General features: G+C 34.2%; 4 protein-coding genes across 7 annotated transcripts; 2 read left to right on the plus strand and 2 right to left on the minus strand.

Annotated features, from left to right (window-relative positions):
* The first annotated feature begins 75 nt into the window (after positions 1-75).
* Positions 76-2,746, plus strand: LOC106444148 (probable E3 ubiquitin protein ligase DRIPH). Its single transcript, XM_013885662.3, has 7 exons — positions 76-663; positions 832-931; positions 1,004-1,385; positions 1,455-1,897; positions 1,982-2,032; positions 2,112-2,184; positions 2,261-2,746. Exons 1-7 carry the CDS (start codon positions 537-539, stop codon positions 2,432-2,434), a joined length of 1,350 nt encoding a protein of 449 aa, XP_013741116.1. The 5' UTR covers positions 76-536; the 3' UTR covers positions 2,435-2,746.
* A 404-nt stretch (positions 2,747-3,150) lies between these two features.
* On the plus strand, positions 3,151-8,419 carry LOC106442341 (putative cysteine-rich repeat secretory protein 5). The gene has a single exon (XM_048776574.1). The coding sequence runs from the start codon at positions 3,767-3,769 to the stop codon at positions 4,547-4,549; it is 783 nt and encodes a 260-aa protein (XP_048632531.1). The 5' UTR covers positions 3,151-3,766; the 3' UTR covers positions 4,550-8,419.
* Positions 6,587-8,862, minus strand: LOC125575436 (G-type lectin S-receptor-like serine/threonine-protein kinase CES101). The gene is made up of 4 exons (XM_048777019.1): positions 8,716-8,862; positions 8,315-8,631; positions 6,734-6,820; positions 6,587-6,659 (listed from the first exon to the last, which is right to left on the minus strand). Exons 1-4 carry the CDS (start codon positions 8,860-8,862, stop codon positions 6,587-6,589), a joined length of 624 nt encoding a protein of 207 aa, XP_048632976.1.
* A 97-nt stretch (positions 8,863-8,959) lies between these two features.
* Positions 8,960-13,595, minus strand: LOC106439611 (G-type lectin S-receptor-like serine/threonine-protein kinase CES101). 4 transcript variants are annotated; one of them, XM_048776573.1, is made up of 8 exons: positions 11,680-12,852; positions 11,207-11,553; positions 11,069-11,164; positions 10,921-10,977; positions 10,674-10,750; positions 9,564-9,710; positions 9,281-9,491; positions 8,960-9,201 (listed from the first exon to the last, which is right to left on the minus strand). In XM_048776573.1, the coding sequence occupies exons 1-8, from the start codon at positions 12,609-12,611 to the stop codon at positions 8,960-8,962; spliced, it is 2,109 nt and encodes a 702-aa protein (XP_048632530.1). In that variant the 5' UTR covers positions 12,612-12,852. The 4 variants fall into 4 exon arrangements, with proteins under 4 accessions (XP_048632530.1, XP_048632528.1, XP_048632529.1 ...); XM_048776571.1 differs by lacking the exons at positions 8,960-9,201; positions 9,281-9,491; positions 9,564-9,710 and adding exons at positions 12,970-13,053; positions 13,155-13,595 and having other exon boundaries at positions 10,048-10,750; positions 10,831-10,977; positions 11,069-12,568; XM_048776572.1 differs by lacking the exons at positions 8,960-9,201; positions 9,281-9,491; positions 9,564-9,710 and adding an exon at positions 12,970-13,595 and having other exon boundaries at positions 10,048-10,750; positions 10,831-10,977; positions 11,069-12,568.
* Positions 13,596-20,552: the final 6,957 nt, after the last annotated feature.

Raw genomic sequence — 20,552 nt, forward strand, 5'->3', positions numbered from 1 at the left:
TATTGTCTATTTCGGTTCGGTTCGGTTCGGTACAGTTCGGTTTTACCATATTGAACAGCCCTATATAGAAGAGATATTTTTAATTCCCTAAAAATATACAAAGTAATTTTCTGTTTTATTTACTGTTGAATAAAACATGCGTTACACAAGTTTCCCATTCCGATTAAGAATTAAATGTTTGTTTATTTCTCTTTATGGCCCTCCAAATCAATCTTTTTCACTTTCAGCTCTCTAAGTTTGTAAAACTTTCAAATCCAACCCCTTTCTCGTAAAAAAAATTACATATTAAGCAAATTAACCTCCAACAATCAAAACCCTCACTTATTATTACAGAGATTTCGTTTTCCCCGGAGCGAACGAGCGAGAGGAGAACCAAAAGTTTCAAACTTTCACGTCTCTGTTTCTGCGAAATCAACGATAAAGCTTCAAACTTTATCGTCAGGCCGTTTGGTTTCTTCGTCGTAGTACATGCACCATGCTGCTTTACGTGAACCCATAAAGAAAAGAAAAGAGAATCTTTTGTATCCGAGATTCATATGGTAATGGAGAAGAAGATGACTGTTTTGAAGGCGAAGAGGCAGGACATGAAGGCATGCTTCTCTTGTCCTATCTGTAACAATCTCTACGACCGTGCCACCACCATCTCCGAGTGCCTCCACACATGTGAGCCTTTGCTTTTAATCGAATCTGTGCCTCTTACGTTCTCTTTGTACTTATGTTAGTATCTATATTTCATCTTCAAATCGTTGTCTGAATGTGAGAAAAGTTATCATCTTTCTTGTAATAAAGACATTAAAAATCTCTTCTTCTACTTGTATTTGGGGAACACAGTTTGCAAGAGATGCATAGAAGACAAGTTGGTAGTAGAGAATCTGAAAGCTTGTCCTGTCTGCAATGTTGATCTTGGTGTTGCTCCTCTTGATAAACTCAGGTTACCAAATATTCAAATGCTTCTTCAAAGTCTTTAGTCTCAAACAAAACTGAACTATATGAGAAAATGCAGGTCGGATAACATGTGGGATGAGTTGAGGCTAAAGGTCTTCAAACAAAAGCCAAAAAGCGTAAAGGCAGCAGCAGCAGCCATTGAGACTGCTTCAGCATCTTTGACATACTCCAGAAAGAAGAAGACGGCTACTTCACCTAGAGCATCAACCTCACCTGAACCAACTCCTGATGGTGCGTTGGAAAGTGAGAAGCTTGAGGAGGAAATGGAAGCGGTTTCTCTGAACCAGACCTCGTGCGCACTAGTTTCGAATTTTAGGAGGCGTGTGAGGAAAAACCTGGCGCCTAAAAGGAATGAGAACCCATTGGAACCGCAGCAGCTTCATGTGGAAAGCGACAATGGTTTTGAGATTGTTCTCAACTTTGAACAAGACAATGGTTTGGTTAGTAATAACTTATTATTACATTATCATTCTTTTTATAGTTTACTGAGATGAACTGATGCATCATAGGCTGGAGCATTGACATCTAATGGATGCGTACAAAAGGTTCCAGTTTCATCTGATGATCTTGGCAAGTCCTTGAGTAATAGTAAGGAGAGTAACGGTAGCGCACTGAATGTTGAGACTGTGATAACTCCAAATGGCAATACAGAGGAAGTCACTGGTGAAGCAAATGAAAACAATGTTCTGGTAAGCTCTGAAAACGTTCCAAAGGAAGTCTCTGGTGAGAAACCGAAGAGCAATGGTGTAGAGAAGCAAGAAAATGTCTCTACTATCTCAGCAGGTAAGAAGGGGAAAGGAAAAGCATATGCTCAGCGGGTTTTGAGACCGCGAAAGCAGGGGAATATGAGTTCAGATGGTGCATCAGAAGCAGCCGTTTCTAAAGAAGCAGAAGACAAAGTTGAAGGAAGTAACAAGAAAGTTTGGCTTTCACTAATAGCTGCAGCGAATCAGTAAAAGACCTTACTACTACTATCATCTTTGCATTTGTCATTTAAGCTTTTGGTTCTGATTATATAAAGTGTGTGGGTTTACAGGAACACAGAGAGGCCACTACTGCCACAAATCTCCAATGCCTACATACGAACGTAAGTGATCACTAGATCTTTACTTAACAACTTCATTCACAATGTGTGATAGTGATTCTTTTTTTTTGCATTTTCCCAGAGATGGAAACTTAACTGTCTCATATGTCAAGAAGTATCTAGCGAATAAGCTTGGTCTCCAAAGCGAAGACCAAGTAATTCACTCTTCTGTGTCTCTCTCTGGTTCTTAAAAAGGTCAGATCTTGATCTCTTTTTGGTTGGATCTTGCAGGTGGAGATATGGCTAAGGCAAGAGCCTGTGTGTTCGACGCATAAGCTGCATAACTTGGTGGATTGGTGGGTCCAGTCTACTCCAGTTGCTGAGAGAAAAAGCGCCATGGTTGGGAGCTCCGGTGCTGAGTTTGTCATGGTTCTACACTACAGTGGCTCTCACCTCTGTGAATAGCTCTTCTTCTAACATCCATCATCAAATCATTTTTCTTCTTTCTTAAAAACTCTTTCTTGTGAAAGAAGAAACCATGAATAAAAAAACTGCCTAGGGTTTAAATTTTATTTAGTTATTTGCTGAGAATAAATATGGGAACCTTTTTGCTTTGAGGTTGAGAAAACGGTATGTTTTTTTGGTGATGAGGCTCTTTGTAGTCTGTTTTCCTTCAAATGCAATAAAGATGCGCCGATTTTGTTCCTTATTTGGTTTAGTTAACACATGATTCCATTGACTGGGTCAGGTTTTACTTTACATTTCTTATTATTATACCTTCTTCCTCTAGGATGGTAAATTTAGAGGGGATGTGATGTTTTCTTCATCTGATTGTTGTCCACTCTCGTGTGCTGATCCAGAATTTGGGTTACCATCTTCCCTCTATTTCTCGTTTTTCTTGAAGTCTTGTGATAGCAGCGTTGAGCGAGCCTCACCCTCACTTCCTTCCAAGATTGTAGAAACAAGTCGTATGCTTTGGTTCAGAGATCCTTGACAAAACCAATATTTCAACTTTATAATCTTTTTTTCCTTTCGCTTAAACTGATATAAATAAATAAATACCTTACAAATATGACCAGTAAATTAGTTAATAACATTTAAACTCTCATATATATATATTCTCCCTCTGAATTGGTATACCACATTATACTTGGAGCAACAAGTAATGTTTTTTTTTGCTTATCTTTCATAAAATGAACGTGTCAATGTTATCTTGTGGCTTTGGCTTCATCTGATTTGAAGAACCTGTTACCTACAAAGACAAGTAAATGTTACATTATATACATATATATGAATATGAAATTCAATAACTACTATTATAATATTAAAGATTTTCTCCTTCTGAATTGGTCTATCACGTTATATGTGGACATTAGACCATCTCCAATGGTACTCTATAATTTTCTCTATATTTCACTCTAAAATAGAGTAACTCTATTATAGAGTTGAATTTGCTCCAATGGTTCACTCTATAATAGAGTTACTCTATAATAGAGTTAAATATAGAGTAATCTTGTTTTTTCAGTCTATATTTGGAGTAAAAAAATAAGATTACTCTATATTTCATTCTATTATAGAGTGAACCATTAGAACAAATTCAACTCTATAATAGAGTTATTCTATTTTAGTGTAAATTATAGAGGAAAAAATAGAGTTCCCTTGGAGATGTTCTTACTGACATGATTGAATTGTTTTTAAAAAAAATGTTTTGCGCTGTTTTGTTCTTCGTTTATATAAATCTTTGTGCTCGGTTTTGTTCTTTCTCATAAGTCGTACTAATCAAGAAAGAACAAAAAAATGACAAGAATAATTACACACTTTGCTATTGTCCTGGTTTGCTTCTTCTTACTCTCTCTACAAACCATGTCCCAATCTGTAGAAATAACGTATGGTTGCAACCAAACCTCCACCACTTTCAATAATTCTAGCGCTTATCGATCAAACCTAGAAACTGTCCTCTCTACCCTTCGCGACCGTTCTTCCCTCGGAAGCTATGCCAACACCACGGCCGGTCTTAGCCCAAACACAGTCTATGGCATGTTCCTCTGCAGAGGAGACATCAATAGAGCATCTTGTTCAAACTGTGTCCGTTCCGCAACGTCAAACGTCGGTGAAACTTGCAATTCTGACAAAGGAAATTTCATATTCTATGATGAATGTATTGTTCGGTACTCAAACTTCTCTTTCTTCACGCTCTTCGAGGATGGACCTGCCTTCGGTAGATTCTCTATGCTCAGTTCTTCAGAATATCCTGAAATTTTCAACCAAACACTTAGTGGAATACTAAACGAGCTCATCCTCAGAGCCTCCTCATCTTCATCATCACCGATTCCATATTTTGTGGAGGATCAAGAACATGTTACTCAATTGGAAAGTTCTTATGATTTAAAGGCCATCGTCCAGTGTAGTCCTGATCTTGATCCACGAAACTGCACCCTGTGCTTGAGACGTGCAGTCCAATATTTATCTGGATGTTGCGGCCAAGCTCGTGTGACATCGGCTAATATATTATTTCCTAAATGTCTTCTCAATTATAACATCTCCGCGTTGCAACGGAGTCGTGGCGTTATAAATGGTTAGTATATATTTTTCTTAATTTATATGCATTGCGCGGATGTTACAAAAAAAAAATATATATATGCATTGCGCGGTTGTGGTCTCTCATATTCTGATCATATTTATTATCAATTGGTTTTAAGAAAATCATATCGGAAACTTAAGAAAATCAACACATATATATAGACATATTTGGTATCAATTGGTTTTAAGAAAATCAATTTATTTAGTATCGCTTGGTACATATTTAATATCAATTGGTTCTAAGTGCGAAACACATACATCAATTTTTGAATTTTCAACTTTTATGTTGAATCAGTAGAAACATAATTTTTATTTAGATTGATTTTTTGTCGTCTTCTATTTTTAATAAAAGCTTTTTATCTGTCTGTTTTACAGGAAACGAAATATTAGGGAGATCGTTTATTGCAATTATGACAGCTTTGGTGTTAGCATCAACAGATTTATGATCAGATGTAGTGATGTTTAAGGATTGTGACAAATGATTTATCTCTGTGTTCTCTTGATTTGAGTGACGTACGACGTGTTGTATAACAAATTTGTTTGCAAAGTTTCAGGATGCAACATACTTATAACATAATCAAACAGCTAAATAATGATTTAAGGAATAACCAGTTCATTCATCCACCAAATTCTCACCAACAAGAGGCTTTGATTCAACAACTTACCTTACTTAAACTGAAATATTGAAATACTAAGGTTTTCTACTTTTCTCACGACAGCGCGGTAGATGATTTGGTTTTAAATAGCGATCGCTTTGGTCGCCATGGCGCGAGGCGAGGTGTAGCGGTGACCTCGTCGCTTCATCACCTCAAAGCCAAGCGAGGTACACATAGCGATCGCTATTGAACGCTTTAGTAGTAGTTCCTAAGGCGCCTATAGCGAAGCTTCATTGATTTTAGACAAACCAACTTGGTTTGTACAGATTTAGGTTATTAAACCGAGGCCCTTTTACCATGAAGCTTTGCCGTCTAATATAATCTATCAACAAACCCTAACTCAGTCTACTATATGATAATTCCCTAAAGTTTTCATCAGCTCTTTCTTTGATATTATTCTTCTCTATTCACGGCCTTACAAATCTTCTCCCTAGCTCTTTTCTTTCTCGGTTAGTTCTCTGTTCTCATATACTATTTTCTCCTATCAAGCAAACCTCTATTCTCCTCTCGCATCATTCTTCCCTAGTCTCATATTCTTCTCTTCTACTTTGAACTTCTACTATGTATGAGACCGGAGGATCATCCAACAAACTCAATGAATTTGTTGTTTTAATTTCTCCTTTACTGTGTTTTTGCTATTGCCATGTCATAACATGGAGTTATAAATAAAAAAAACACCGTTTTAAATGTGTTACACATGGCGATCGACTTGCCTCGCCATGGCGCTTGGCGAGAGTCGAGCCCCTAATCGCGTTGGCTCGCCACACGCAATTTAAAACCCAGATATAGCCCTGTTCGTTTGGTTGCCGCAGGTTTCGGCGTCAGCGGCGGCGGCAGCGTCAATGAAGACAGTTGTTGTTCGTTTCGCAGACGCTAACGCTGCCGCTGACGCTGCCGCATATCATATCGCGACCGCAGGTTTTATCGGCGTCAGCCGCAAGACGCAGCGTTCGGACGCTGTCGCTGCCGCCGGTTCCTGCTTCAACGAAACGAACAAGAGTTGACGCAGAATGTTGACGCTGCCGCTGCCGCCGGTACCTGCGGCAACCAAACGAACAGCCCTAATACAATATACGCTGAGTCAAGTCTACAAAATTATTATGAAACAAGATTCACTATAAACAAAGACCAACAGGAAGATTCTTGCTTCTATGTGTACACATTCAAAATTAAACACAACATAAGTAACATTAAATTACACACATGTACACTTCAAATCATAAGTTAAAACAACACAAGCCATCCCATTACATTCTCACAACGGAACACATAACTCTCAAGTCTCATTTCATTGTCAACAGAAGACTCCGGTTCCAAAATTCAGTTCACATCCTCCGGAACAAACCGGTTTATCTGGTCAGCATTCTGTGCGGTTTCATCATCACGGTCCCTTGTTTTGGTTTATCCTCCCTAGTTTTGGCGACTTTGCTCGAGTTAGAGGAGGCTGTATGGAACTAAAGAACAGCAATCAATCAAAACCATTAATGCATAACGTATTGAAAAACAGAAAATAGGAATGTTATGTCACCTCTTTTCTTTTCTCTTCTCCGCACGCTCCGTGGATAGAAATGAATGAGCTGCGGTGACAATAGTTCTTGATTTAGCCGAAGTGGCACTGTCAACAATAGTTACACGTTCAGGGGATAAATGTTTAGACAATTGTAAGTTGAAAAGAAATAAATTTATAGAAGCCTGAATATGATAAATATAATTATTATTATAGATGCAGAGCTTTTCGGTAACTTTCACATTCTCATCGTCATCAAAAATTACATATAAAATATAAAAATATTCAATTTTGACATAAATAATCAATATAATATAAAATTTTAAAAATATCTAGATCGCAAAACGTAAACCTTTCCAACTAAGGGTATGAATGGTGACCAAGGAACGACGAGGAACAAATGCATTCCTTAACATTCCTTAAAAAATCATCATTTATAAAAGAATATTTTTTTCTTTTCATTCCCTACCATTCTTTTTTTTGTAGAGAAATAAAGAACAAATTAATTTTTTGTTAACTATGGGATGGAACCACCATTCCTTTTTATTCCTGCAATTATATTCCTCTACGTTTCTTTTCTATTCGTTTCTTTTGTTTTCTAAATGGTCACCAGTCGGACCCTAAGTATGTATACAAATTAGTGCTTTAACATGTCTTGGTAGGAGACAAGTTCTATATTTATTTAAGACATGAACACCAATGTTTAAACTAGACTTTGATGCCACCATAGTTATTGGAATTCTATATTTGTTTAACAAATTAGCACTAATTCTATATTTGTTTAAGATATGAACACCATTAATTGCTAAATAATTAAATAAATTAAAATATAAGTTTCAAATTTCTGGATCGGTTCTATCTCAAACAGGCTTAAACCTAGAACAATTAAGATCTTAATGGGTTAAACCCGAAATGTCCAAATTTTTAGGCTTATATAATTAAGCCCAAACCCAGTAATTTATTTGATTGGACAGGCTTCAGCCCTAATTGACATGTCTATTCATCCTTAATATTAGAGGGTTTTTGGCAGAATTGCCCCATTTGGAGTATATGGCAGTGGAATCTAATAGAATCATCAAAAATAGATCCAGACTGTGAATAACATTGGAAGAAAAGATCTTATGCAAACTCTTCTTGGAAGGCAAAAGATACGTTTTGTGTAGTGTATGAATTTAATGTAATATAAAAGCTCTCTGAATTTTTTTTTGTTTGATTAGACAGAGGCTACAAGACCTTCATACATCTATCAAACTTAGATCTGGAAGCAGAGGAAAAAAGGAACATTGAGAGATGGAATTGGATTCATATGCAAGAGAAAAATGGAGAATCTAAAGAGACAACTTGTGCAAATGTGAGAAATTCAAACAATATTTTGCTATACGTACTTGTTTTTTTCAAACCATATGACAGTCATCAAGAACCATCCATGAATAGGAGTTTATAGTTTGAACACCTTTCGTTTGGTTAAAAAAAACAAATAACTAATTACAATTTATTATTGTGTGTGCATAGAAGAAGATACAAGCTAAGCTTACAAACATTAACCGAGTTTAATAAATTATTGCAACACCGATCATGGTAAATCTAGTTTCACCAGCTCACCTTGCTTCCATCACCGTGATGGAAACTCTATTTACTGATGCATTTTCCGTTTCTGGTTGCTCAACCTCTGTATCTGGTGAGCTTCTCCGGGGACCATCATAGAAAGCTGGCTCTTTAGGCAAAGAAAGAGCATTGTTTCCGTCTCCGTATATCATGGACACAACATCTAACATACTTGGTCTGTCTTCTGGCTTTTCTTGTACACACAAGAGAGCAACTTGAAAGCATCTCAACACTTGAGGGTTCTCAACTGCAGAATCTCCCAAAGAAGAATCTATCACCTCGCCAACTCTGTTCTCTTTAAACAGATTCCACACCTGAAAACATAGTTTTAAAGATCCAAAGACTACGTGAAATGCTAACAAATAAAGAAGAAGCAGAAGAAGAGATTTGGCTTTTACATGAACTATGAGATTGAGAGGTCCTTCTGAGTCACGGTGGAAGCTATTGTTCTTCCTTCCACAAATTATTTCAAGCATCAGAACACCGAAGCTGAACACATCTGATTTAGCCGAGAATAGCCCTTCTCTGAAGTACTCAGGACACATATAGCCACTATATACATATATCAAACACAAGAAACTCTATCAAAACCTGATCAAAGGAACTCTCTCTTAGTTTCTGGTAACTCTTGAGAGAGAGAACTTACAATGTTCCAGCAACTCTTCTGGTGTTGGCTTTGGATTCTTGGGCTCCAAATATCCGAGCCATCCCAAAATCCGATATCTTCGGATTCATATCCTCATCCAGCAAAATGTTACTGGCTTTGATGTCTCTGTGTATTACTTTCAATCTCGAGTACTTGTGAAGGTACAAAATCCCTTGAATGATCCCTTCCATGATCTTGAACCGCAGCCTCCAATCTAAAACATTTTTCCTCAATGGATCTGCACAATAGATTTGGCATTTCAGAAATCAGTTTCTTCCACACATAGATTCTTGGCATATTTTAAAAAGAAAGGTCACCAAAGAGGAAGTAATCAAGGCCCTTGTTAGGCATGTACTCGTAAATCAACATTTTCTCATCCTTCTCAATGCAACATCCTAGCAACTGCACGAGATTCGTGTGTTGAAGTTTTGCAATAAGCATGGCCTCGTTCTTGAACTCCACTAGTCCTTGCCCTGATGCTATTGATAGTCTCTTGATCGCCACTTCTTCCCCACTCATCAACATCCCCTTTCAAGAAAGTTGCGGAAGCATCAAAATCTATATCTTAAGTTAAATAACAGAATCTGTCACTGTCAGTACCTTATAGACAGGACCAAAACCTCCTTCACCAAGCAAGTTCTCATCAGAGAAGTAATCTGTTGCCAAGGCTACACTCTCAAAGCTAAAAATGTTAAGTTCATTATTATTCTTCCTTGCACTTCTCCTGTGCCTGCCTTGTAGACAAAGGTGACAAGGAGAAGAAGATCTGGAAACCAAAAGGAACTTCAGAAACGTGTTCTGTTTCTGAAACAGAGAAGAAGAATGAGATAATGGACTTTAGGGACAAGACTCCAAGGGCTGAAACAAGCTTTACTAAACACGGAATGGGCTTGCAAGAAGAAGAATTAAAGCCCATTCAGAATCAGAAAACAGCAACGGCTACTACAAGTTATGAAAGGCAAAACAGAGAAAAGGACAAGTCTTGTGGTCCTGGAAAGTACGAACTAGAAGAACCAATAGTGTTGAAGAATCGCTTCCAACAGCTGGAATCCAACGAAGAGATGTTGCCCTAATTGACAGCAAGGAGATAGACTAGGGTTTCTTCTCTTTAGTATAAATAAAGCTTTAGTGTTTGTAATAAACTTCAAGCAAGAAATATAATGAAAACATTCAGTTTATATTCTCTGTTATAGATCTCTAGATCTTCTTCTTCTTGCTTACATGGTATCAGAGCCATACTACACATTGCCACAGTTAATCAGTGGGATATAAGGCAACTTGATGTCAAACATGCGTGAACTGGGAACAATGGTGAAGTATCGGGAACTCGATTGAGCTGAAGAGGTAGTGGTGTAGCTACAGGAGTGCAACCAGACATACCAGAGATGTGAAGAAGGTCCTCAGCATACTTTTCCTGATTCAGGAACATACCATTTGCGGTGAAGCTAGCCTGCAGACCCAAGAAATAGTGAAACTGACCCAAATCTTTCATCTTGAATTCTCGATTGAGAGCATCTAGTAGTGTACCAATGAGAGCTTTGTTGCTCCCTGTCAAAGCAATATCATCTACATACAGCAAAAGGAGAATGATATCTCCATTTTTCTTGTATATAAAGAGAGAAGGATCTCTGAGACTGCAGATGAAGCCAAAAGCCAGCAGAAAATCACTAAATTTGTTGAACCAGGCTCTGGGAGCTTGTTTTAATCCATATATCGCAGCAACAATTCGCGGTCTACTGCTGAACCGTACCTCAGTGTTAGAAGCTTCCTCCCAATGAAACCATTCACTATAATAATATAACAAACAGTATTCTTAATTTTCCATAAGGACAATTTATACAAAAAAAATTATTCAGTAGAGGCTTACTTGGTTGAATGATTTTCCTCCATAGATAGCTAAACGCCGTCTTACTTGGTTGAATGATTTTCTCCCGTGAAAAGTAAAAAGCGGCCTTGCTAAGTTGAATGGTTTTCCCACGTAAAAAGTAGAATGTTTTGCGGAATATATCAGTTACTGGAATTCATCACACACAGAACAAAAGAAGTGAAATTGTTAGTAAGAGCACCATAGAGAAGAATGTGATTCTGATAACACTGTGTTTTACCTTTTACTTTATACTTATAGATGATGAAACCAATCACAAGTATGGTTAAAAAGAGTGATGCTCCAACAATTAGCCAAACTACTGGATTTCCATGGTCTCTGTCTCCCCCAAAGCCCGGAATATAGTTTCCTGAATCACTTTCCATACATGTCGGACCTTGTTCACGAATGTATATACTTCTGGAAGTAGGAGAAGAAGACGACCTGTTGTTGGTAGGATCAGTATACCACAGCTTGCAGGGATCAGTCCATATCTCGCAGCCCGTACCATCCACATTAGTTGAGGCATAGGCAACACAAGAACAGTTCTGCAGACATATAACATGGCAATCAGCTGAACTAAGTCTTCCACCGGTCTCATTAACAACAGAACCACTGCCTAGTAAAGCTGGTCCTGCCTCTTCGAAATAGGTAGAGCGAAAGGGATTGCAGTTCAGTAACCCATGTGCCATATCAGGGACTGTGCAACCAGCCTGCAAACAATCCCTGGATTTGTTCCCATAACAATCGCTGGAATTTTTTTCATACCAACCTCTGGGTTTTCCCCCATACTGATCACTGTACTCTCTCTCATACTGGTCCCTATACCGATCTCTGTTCTCTTTCTCATACCAATCTCTGTACTCTTTCTCATACCGACCGCTGTAATCTTGTCTATACCGATCCCTGGAACTGACCTCTTTACTCAAAGTGAAAGGAGAGCAACGGACATGAGCTAGCTCTCTGTCAAGCCTGTTTATATGCAGAACGCCATGCTGGTCTATCGTTATCGTGGGAAACACTGTTTCAGGATAGCGGCGATCAACTGAAAACACGAAGTAGCGTTCACTCTCTGTTGAGTTAAAAGAGAAGACCGATTCGTAGTTGTTGAATGCCTCCAAGGAGAAACGACCTTTGAACCAGAGCCCACTTGCCCAATACCTTTCTCCACGCCACAAGATGGTCAATAAGTTTGATATATTGGCATCCATCCCAAAGACAAAAGATCCAGAAGCTGGTAAAGTATCACTTAGCCCTGATCTCAGCTCCCATCTCTTCTTGGTCTTGACGTTGAAACCGAGTTTCATCCCAGGGAGAAGAGTATCAGTCGGATAATCAAAGCTCTGCCACAAAACCCTCGTGGAACCACCAGGACCCATCTCCGTGAGCTGGAGATTTCCAGAATCCAACAGCTTAAGGGTAGTGTTTCCAGTGCTTTCAGTAGAACTCAGGTTAAGCAGTAGGCTTGATGCTCCTCTCAAAATCTTCAGCCTACCAAGAGAGTCAATCGTGAGGCTTCCAGGGCGTCTAGGAATCGGATTGTCACGGTTAGCAATCCAGACGGGTCTGTCTTGGATATCATTCAGATACAAATTGTTGTACCAAACACCAAGATACAAGTTGCTCGAGTTCTTGAAGTTGAAGAACTTGAGCTTGAAGATGTTGAAAGCTGAAACCAGCTCTTGCCCATCTTTCAAGGACTCCCCCTGAAGCAGAGTATCCGTTTGACAGCAAGATTCTCCTAACAAGAGAGATAATGTTAAGAAAGTGAGGAAGGTCTGCATAGTTTCAAGAACATGAAACTTGCAAGATGGAAAATTTGGCAATGGATATCATCCCACAAGTGGTTCTGAAATGTAAATTAATGATAGAGGTCAAAGTCTAAATAATAATCAAGAGTCCAAGTCTACGCTAGTGGGAGCCAAATTTGAATTCTTTGCAATGAGGACGGTAGCATGACGGTCATAAGTGATAACGACCAAGTTTGAGGTTGACTCTTCTTACATGCTAAAATTACAACAAAGAAAAATAAAATAACCTGAGTACTATAAGCAGCTGCAACAACGGTACATACAGAGTGAGTATCGATACTCTTGCTCGAGCAAAACCAACTTGGTTTGCAAAAGTTTCCTTTTTTTTTACCTTGTCTGAAGTTAACAGTGTTAAAAAGGCTTAAAATTTGCATTCTCCATAGCTTTCTGGGGATGAGTAACACTGCGAGTAAGTCTGCAACAGAGAAAAGAGTATCTGAAAACTCACTCAGGCATTTTATCGAACACCTTATGTCTACTCAGAGAATACAGTGGCTAAGGAAGAATCGTAAGGACCTTGTTGCCTGAGCTATAGAATCCAAGTGTAAAGAAATAATTTTATACTAAAATTTTTGAAAAACGTTTTTGAACAAAGTTACAGGGAAGACGAAGGACATCATTCCTGATGAGGGAAGTGAAGAGAAAGGTTTAGGACAGAATCATCTGATGTCGTTTTGATTACTTATGTCATTGCTTCGTGAAACTGTGTCGTTTGATGAAGTCTCGGCAGCTCTCAGAGGGTTAGCCTTAATAAATTCTGAGTAAAATATGGCTATATGCATATGCTTATGGGAAAGTGAACTTCACAACGTTTACACGCATGGACATTTGGATGTCCAGACGAATTCGAGTCAGGTTTTATAGGATCTCAATTTTTTTGGAGGTATGAAATTTATTCTCGTTCGGATATTTGTAAAATTTGGTTCGAATTTCGGTTCGACTTTTCGGGTTTGGTATAGATATAGGAGTACATCACCTAAGTGACCAGCAGCGACACTGGGATATGATGATTATTCGAGAAGTGCCACCGAGGAAGCTGAAGCCCGTATAGACCACCTAAAGCCACTTGTCGGCTGTCTGTCGCTTCCAAAATCAGAAAGACGGTTAACTTCACAATGTTGTAAGGTCGTTCCAGTGACAACAAAACACTCAACTGCAATTGGAACCAAGAGCAAAAACCATTGAAACTTGTTGGCACTGCTTCAATGGGGATCTGGAGTCGAGGCCGGATAAGGTTTTATTTGGAAGCTATTGTTATTTTTATGTATTGTTCCAGATTAGAACCAGATATTATTTAATTTGATGACATAAGTATCTCACATGATCAACAAACTGATATTCATGTTTGACACACAAGTTGGACCTGGTTTTGTTAATTTCTATATTATATCATGTATCGTGGGATAACTGATCAAACTCTGAATGAAATTAGCATCACTTGTCTCTACTCTCTAGTATCTGACTAGTCTCACTAAAAGACACTAATCTGAGGCAAACGATTATTACACGTTGCTTACATAAAATTCAAAGGACAACAATATCTCCAAAACTAATCTGGATTTTGATTCTCTGACCAATGTAGCTTCTCTCTTTTTTTGTTAACTTAGACCACTCATCGTTCTTTTTGATTATAAAAACCGAGATCATTATCCAACAATACTATAATATCTCTCTGCAAATATCCATTTTAATAGTTAAGGGAAAATATATATATCCATTTTAATAGTCTACTAGATTTTGACCCGCGCTTTCAAAGCGCGGGATTATTTTCGAAACATTCCAAATTTATTTGATATAAATTTGTATTTTAATTGTATTTACACTTAGATATTACAAATAAAACATTATATTCAATGTTTTGAAACCCGACCCAACCCGCAATTAAATTTCCAAATTCGGTGGTTCATATGTAATCCATTTTAGTTTTTTTTTTAAAACTGTTATTTAAAAATTCTATAAAACCCGTAACAACTGCTAAAACCCGAGATCTGGTTATCAGTTGAACTGATGGATGAGCCAATATGTAATCCGGTTTGATTTATTATTATATTTAGAGTATTGTAATATATATATATATATATATATATATGTATTCATGAATGTTCAGATGAATTGTGAATATATTAAGAAATTGATATTCCAATTTTAATACAATTTTAGTCCAACTAAATTTCCATCTTGTTAATGGATTAATATTTGAGGGGATGCATACTAAAAATAAAATAGATTCAGCATCAATAATGTGTATACGTCTATTACAAATTAATGATTTACGTTTGCGAAAAAATATAATTGTTTATTTAGTTAGTTTACTTTTGTTATTCACATATTATTAGATGCTTTTTGATGTTTTGTCTATGGCTTATTTAAATTTAAAAGTTAATTTCATTATTCGCATTAGAAATGTAAATATTTATTATTTTAATTTTGATATATATTTTTATTATATTTAGTTCTTAATTTTTATAATTTATATATATAGTTATATTTAAAAAATTAAAATATTGACTCTTACTCTGTGGCTTCGATTTATGTTAATGTAATGTTCTATGATATATTTGTGTTAATATATTTGTTCAATTAGTTTATATTTGATATATATATATATATATATATATATATATATATATATATATATTACATGTCCGTTTGAGTAACCCGTAAAAGTATATTCATTAAACTATCAATAGTAACATGTTTCATCATATAATTACTATTAATATTTATTTTATAATATATATTTATATATATATTAAAAGTCTAACTATAAGAATTATATTTTTATGTATTTGGTGAGGGTTTTGAAAAATTTCTTTTTTTTCATTTGGATTAATATATAGTTGTATATATACGAATGAATAGATATATATATATATATAATTATTTATTACATTAATAACTAAAATATAATTGATTAGTTATTTGAATTTCAAATTAATATAAATTAAATTCATTAGTTTAAAAAATAATAGATTAGTTTGTTAGTTCCTTAATTTTAGGTATGATGTATATTTAACAATTAAATTAGATATGAGTAGAAATAATAGAAAATATAATTAAATATAATGGTCCAACCTAGACTATTTGTAAGTAGATAAAAATTACTTCTGTTTTAATAGTATTGACTAGATTTTGACCCGCGCTTTCAAAGCGCGGGATTATTTTCGAAACATTCCAAATTTATTTGATATAAATTTGTATTTTAATTGTATCTACACTTAGATATTACGAATGAAACATTATATTCAATGTTTTGAAACCCGATCCGATCCGCAGTTAAATTGCCAAATTCGGTAGTTCATAAGTAATCCATTTTAGTTTAAAAAAAACTGTTATTTAAAAATTCTATAAAACCCGTAACAACCGCTAAAACCCGAGATCTGGTTATCGGTTGAACTGATAGATGACCCAATATGTAATCCGGTTTGATTTATTATTATATTTTGAGTATTGTAATATATATTCATGAACGTTCAGAAGAATAGTGAATATATTATGAAATTGATATTCCAATTTTAATACAATTTTAGTCCAACTAAAATTCCATCTTGTTAATGGATTAATATTTGAGTAGATGCATATTAAAAATAAAATAGATTTGAGCATCAATAATGTGTATACGTCTATTACAAATTAATGATTTACGTTTTCAAAAAAAAGTATAATTGTTTATTTAGTTATTAGATACTTTTTGATGTTTTGTCTATGGCTTATTTTAAATTTAAAATTTAATTTCATTATTCGCATTAGAAATGTAAATATTTATTATTTTAATTTTGATATATATTTTTAATATATTTAGTTCTTAATTTTTTTATAATTTATATATATAATTTTATTTTTAAACAATTAAAATATTGACTCTTACTCTCTGGCTTCGATTTATGTTAATGTAATGTTTTATGATATATTTGTGTTAATATATTTGTTCAATTAGTATATATTTGATATATATATTTTATGTCTGTTTGAGTAATCCGTAAAAAATATATTCATAAAACTATCAATAGTAACATGTTTCATCATATAATTACTGTTAATATTTATTTTATATATTTTAGTACTCTACTATAAGAATTATATTTTTATGTATTTGGTGAGGGTTTTGAACAATTTTTATTTTTTTTTGCATTTGGATTAATATATAGTTGTATATATACGAATGAATATATATATATATATATATATATATATATATAATTATTTATTACATTAATAACTAAAACATAATTGATTAGTTATTTGAATTTTGAATTAATATAAATTAAATTCATTAGTTTAAAAAATAATAGATTAGTTAGTTAGTTCCTTAATTTTAGGTATAATGTATATTTAACAATTAAATTAGATATGAGTAGAATAATAGAAAATGTAATTAAATATAATTGTCTAACCTAGACTATTTGTAAATAGATAAAAATTGCTTCTGTTTTAATAGTATTGATATGTTTATCCCTTTTAATAAACAAAACGTTGTAGTATATTTATTTCTAAGCAACGACTATGACAACAACAAAATCGATACGGATGCTATGATCATCTATGTAATTTACTTTCTCAAATCTTTAGAAATACCCCAGTCCATCAAAATTAAAGGATAAGTTTTAGCCAAAAAAAAGGGTGTTTTTCAAAACCAACCCATATTTTCAAGTCAAACCCAAAACCAACCCTTTTTTTTTTGTCCATACTATTCATCAATAAAATTTCCATATTATCCTTATGTTTTTGAATTATTCACAAAATTACCATTTTTATTTATTTTTTTATTAATTTCGAAATTAACAAAAAACCAAATACACCCTAACCATTTCTTCTTATTTACAAAAATGCCATCATCATCAATTTTTCCAACCACCATGAACCACCATTTTTGAGCTCTAAAGCTCTAGAATTCAATTTTCAACCACTTTTTTTCTCATTCTAACCCAAAAAACTTCATTTCCTCTCATCTCCTCTACATTTCCATCTAAAAAACTCTCATAACTATCATTTTCATAATCACAAACTTCATATTTTCGAGTTTCTTCATTAGTGAATCGTTAAAGATGCTTCTTTTTGCTCATATTTGGAGTTTGGACGGTTGAAAAGGTTGGAAACGAGCTTTACACATGAAAAAGGTAACTATTTACATGGTTTTCGTTCTTTTTCAGATCTGTGTCGCGACGGTAGACTGTTTTGTATGTCTACGCCTCCGTAGAGACTTACGATGCAGTCTATTTGTCAACGCACGGGTTAGTTTTGCAATTGACCAGACAATTTTTTTTTCTAACGCAGACTTCCCCAGTAGTCTCTGTCTTTACCTTTGACAACAAAAATAAAATTTTCGATAGACTTACTAAGACGTCTACCTAAAAGAGGTTAGTTTTTCATTTGACCGAACTTTTGACTTTTCAAAATAGACTTCAACGGAAGTCTACAAAATGTAGACTGCCAACGAAGTCTATAAAAGGTCAGTTTTGCATTTGACCAAAACTTTGACTTCGTGGAATAGGTTAGTTTTGTGTTTGACCAAAAAGTTTAAAAAGCAATCAAAAATTTATTAAATTGTAGACTTCATATGCAGTCTTCTTATCTTAAAAAAAAAATGTAGACTGAGTATAAAGTCTACTTTTTTATTTTGGTCAAATGCAAAACCAACCCGTCGGATTTGAGAGTAGACTTCACAAGAAGTCTACACACCCGTAGACGTTCATTTTAATCTACTGATTTGAAGTCAAACTTGGTCAATTGCAAAACTAACCTCTTTCAAAAAAATTCAAACATGTAGACTGCATATGAAGTCTAGTTCTGAAAGTCAAATCTTGGATGAATTCTGGTCAATTGCAAAAAGTAACATTTTTAAATTGTAGACTGAAATGAAAGTCTACATGTATAAAATCACAACTTTTATTCAACTATAGAAAGCAACCCGTAAAATGGTCAATTGCAAAAACCAACCCAAAGAGTAGACCTATTTGACAGTCTACGTCTGTAAACTGAAAAGAACGTCTACGTCTTCAGAGACTGAATATTAAGTCTGCATAGAAAAATCTATAAAAATGTGAATTTGTGTATTATTCATTAATTTTTTTCTAGTTTTTTTGTTTGACAGTGTGTGTTAGTTAATCCTGATGGGTTTGAGTGATTTTGAAAAGAATTTTTTTTATAATTATGAAGGTATAATTCATTTAATTTGACAATGTTGTTAGCTAATAATTGTAGACGTATTTGTAAGTCTTCGTTTATAGTTTTCCTAATAAGGCTGAACTTGTTTCAAAGCTGAAGTCGGTGACTGTGGAATATAAATTTACATTCTCAGCATATAAGACAACGAAAACTCTGTATGTGGCTAAGTGTCGTGTTCAAGGATGTGGTTGGAAACTTAGAGAGAGTGTGAAGCATGGGCCAAAGACATTTTGGGTGACAAAATATTCGAAAAGGATGAAGAATCAGAAAGGTTGAAGAATGTTCCTTGTGCATGATGGCTGTACACATGGTAAACTTCTTGAAATGACACAAGAAGATTATGATCTGGACAACAAAATTGAGAAGATGGTGCTAACCTATTCCTTACCAAACATCATTTAAAACAAATGACTCCGAATAGGAAAATACTCCTCTTATGCCTGTCACAAATAATCGACAAGTACGGAACTTGATCGAGTTATCTAAGACACACTTTGTACGCTTTTGTGTATCAAGCCTGCGCCAAATACACTAATTTTTTTGGATTGACTATATTTTAGATAATAAGTGTAGACGTTTTTGTAAATCTACAAATGTAGACTGCAGTTGAAGTCTACGTCGTAAATTCTATTAAAAGTGTATTTGTGTATTATTCATCATGTTATTTCATGATTTAATTATTTTACAGTGTATGTTAGTAAAATTTTAATGGTCTTGGATGAATTTCACAATTTAATGTGTTATAATTATACACTTGATACTTATTGCAAATTGTTTTGATTAGTGTTATTCTTGAAAATATTTGGGAAAATTTTGTATAGATTTTCTTCTTCTCACATGTGTGTTAGTTTTTATTTTAGCTTATGGTGGTTTTACTTGTTTGGTTGGTTAGATCTTGTGAAAAATTGATATCTAACAAAAAATTAATAATATCATACAAGTGAAAACAACTAAAAATGAATACAATGTTTATAGATTATGCATTAAAAAATTATTTAAAAATTAATATTTTATTATGAAAGTTATTACAGAGTAATATATTAAAAAGTATTATTGAGTATGTTTGATTTTTCATAATCTTGATGCTTCAAATAAAGTCTTGGAAAAAGTACCTGCAAAATAAGATAGAGTTATGAGAAAAACATAAGATAAAAAATGAAATCATATTTTAGTAGACTTTTTATTAAGTCTACGTAAAGTTATTGTTTAGTGGACTTTAGTTGAAGTCTACAATAATGGAAAATTTTCATATCTAAAAGTGTGCATTTAGAAAATTTGAAAATACTTTGTTCTGGAAAATATTTCAAAAATGGTTTTTTGTCATCCTTGTAACAAAGCAAAAAGATAATGTATGAATCTATAAATTTAGTTCATTATAAACACAAAATATCTTATAATGAATATATGGAAAGCTTACATTTTTGGGAAGATGATTTGAAAACATTGGAAGAGAATACCTGCAAAATAAAATAAAATTATGAAAAATAAGATAAAAATTAAAATCATATTTGAGTAAACTTCTAATGAAATATGCTTAAAAGTCAAGGCTAGTAGACTTCGTTTGAAGTCTACCAGCCGTAAGTTTTAAGTAGATTTCAAATGAAGTCTACTCTATAAAAAAAAATAGATCTGAAAAATAAATACATTAAAAATATGAAATAAGTTTAAATCTAAAAAACTTTTAAAAATATGATTTAGTAGACAAAATAGTTATAAATTAAAGACATATTAATATGAATTTTAATATGT

The sequence above is a fragment of the Brassica napus genome, chromosome A3 (assembly GCF_020379485.1).
Source record: "Brassica napus cultivar Da-Ae chromosome A3, Da-Ae, whole genome shotgun sequence".
Taxonomy (NCBI): domain Eukaryota; kingdom Viridiplantae; phylum Streptophyta; class Magnoliopsida; order Brassicales; family Brassicaceae; genus Brassica; species Brassica napus.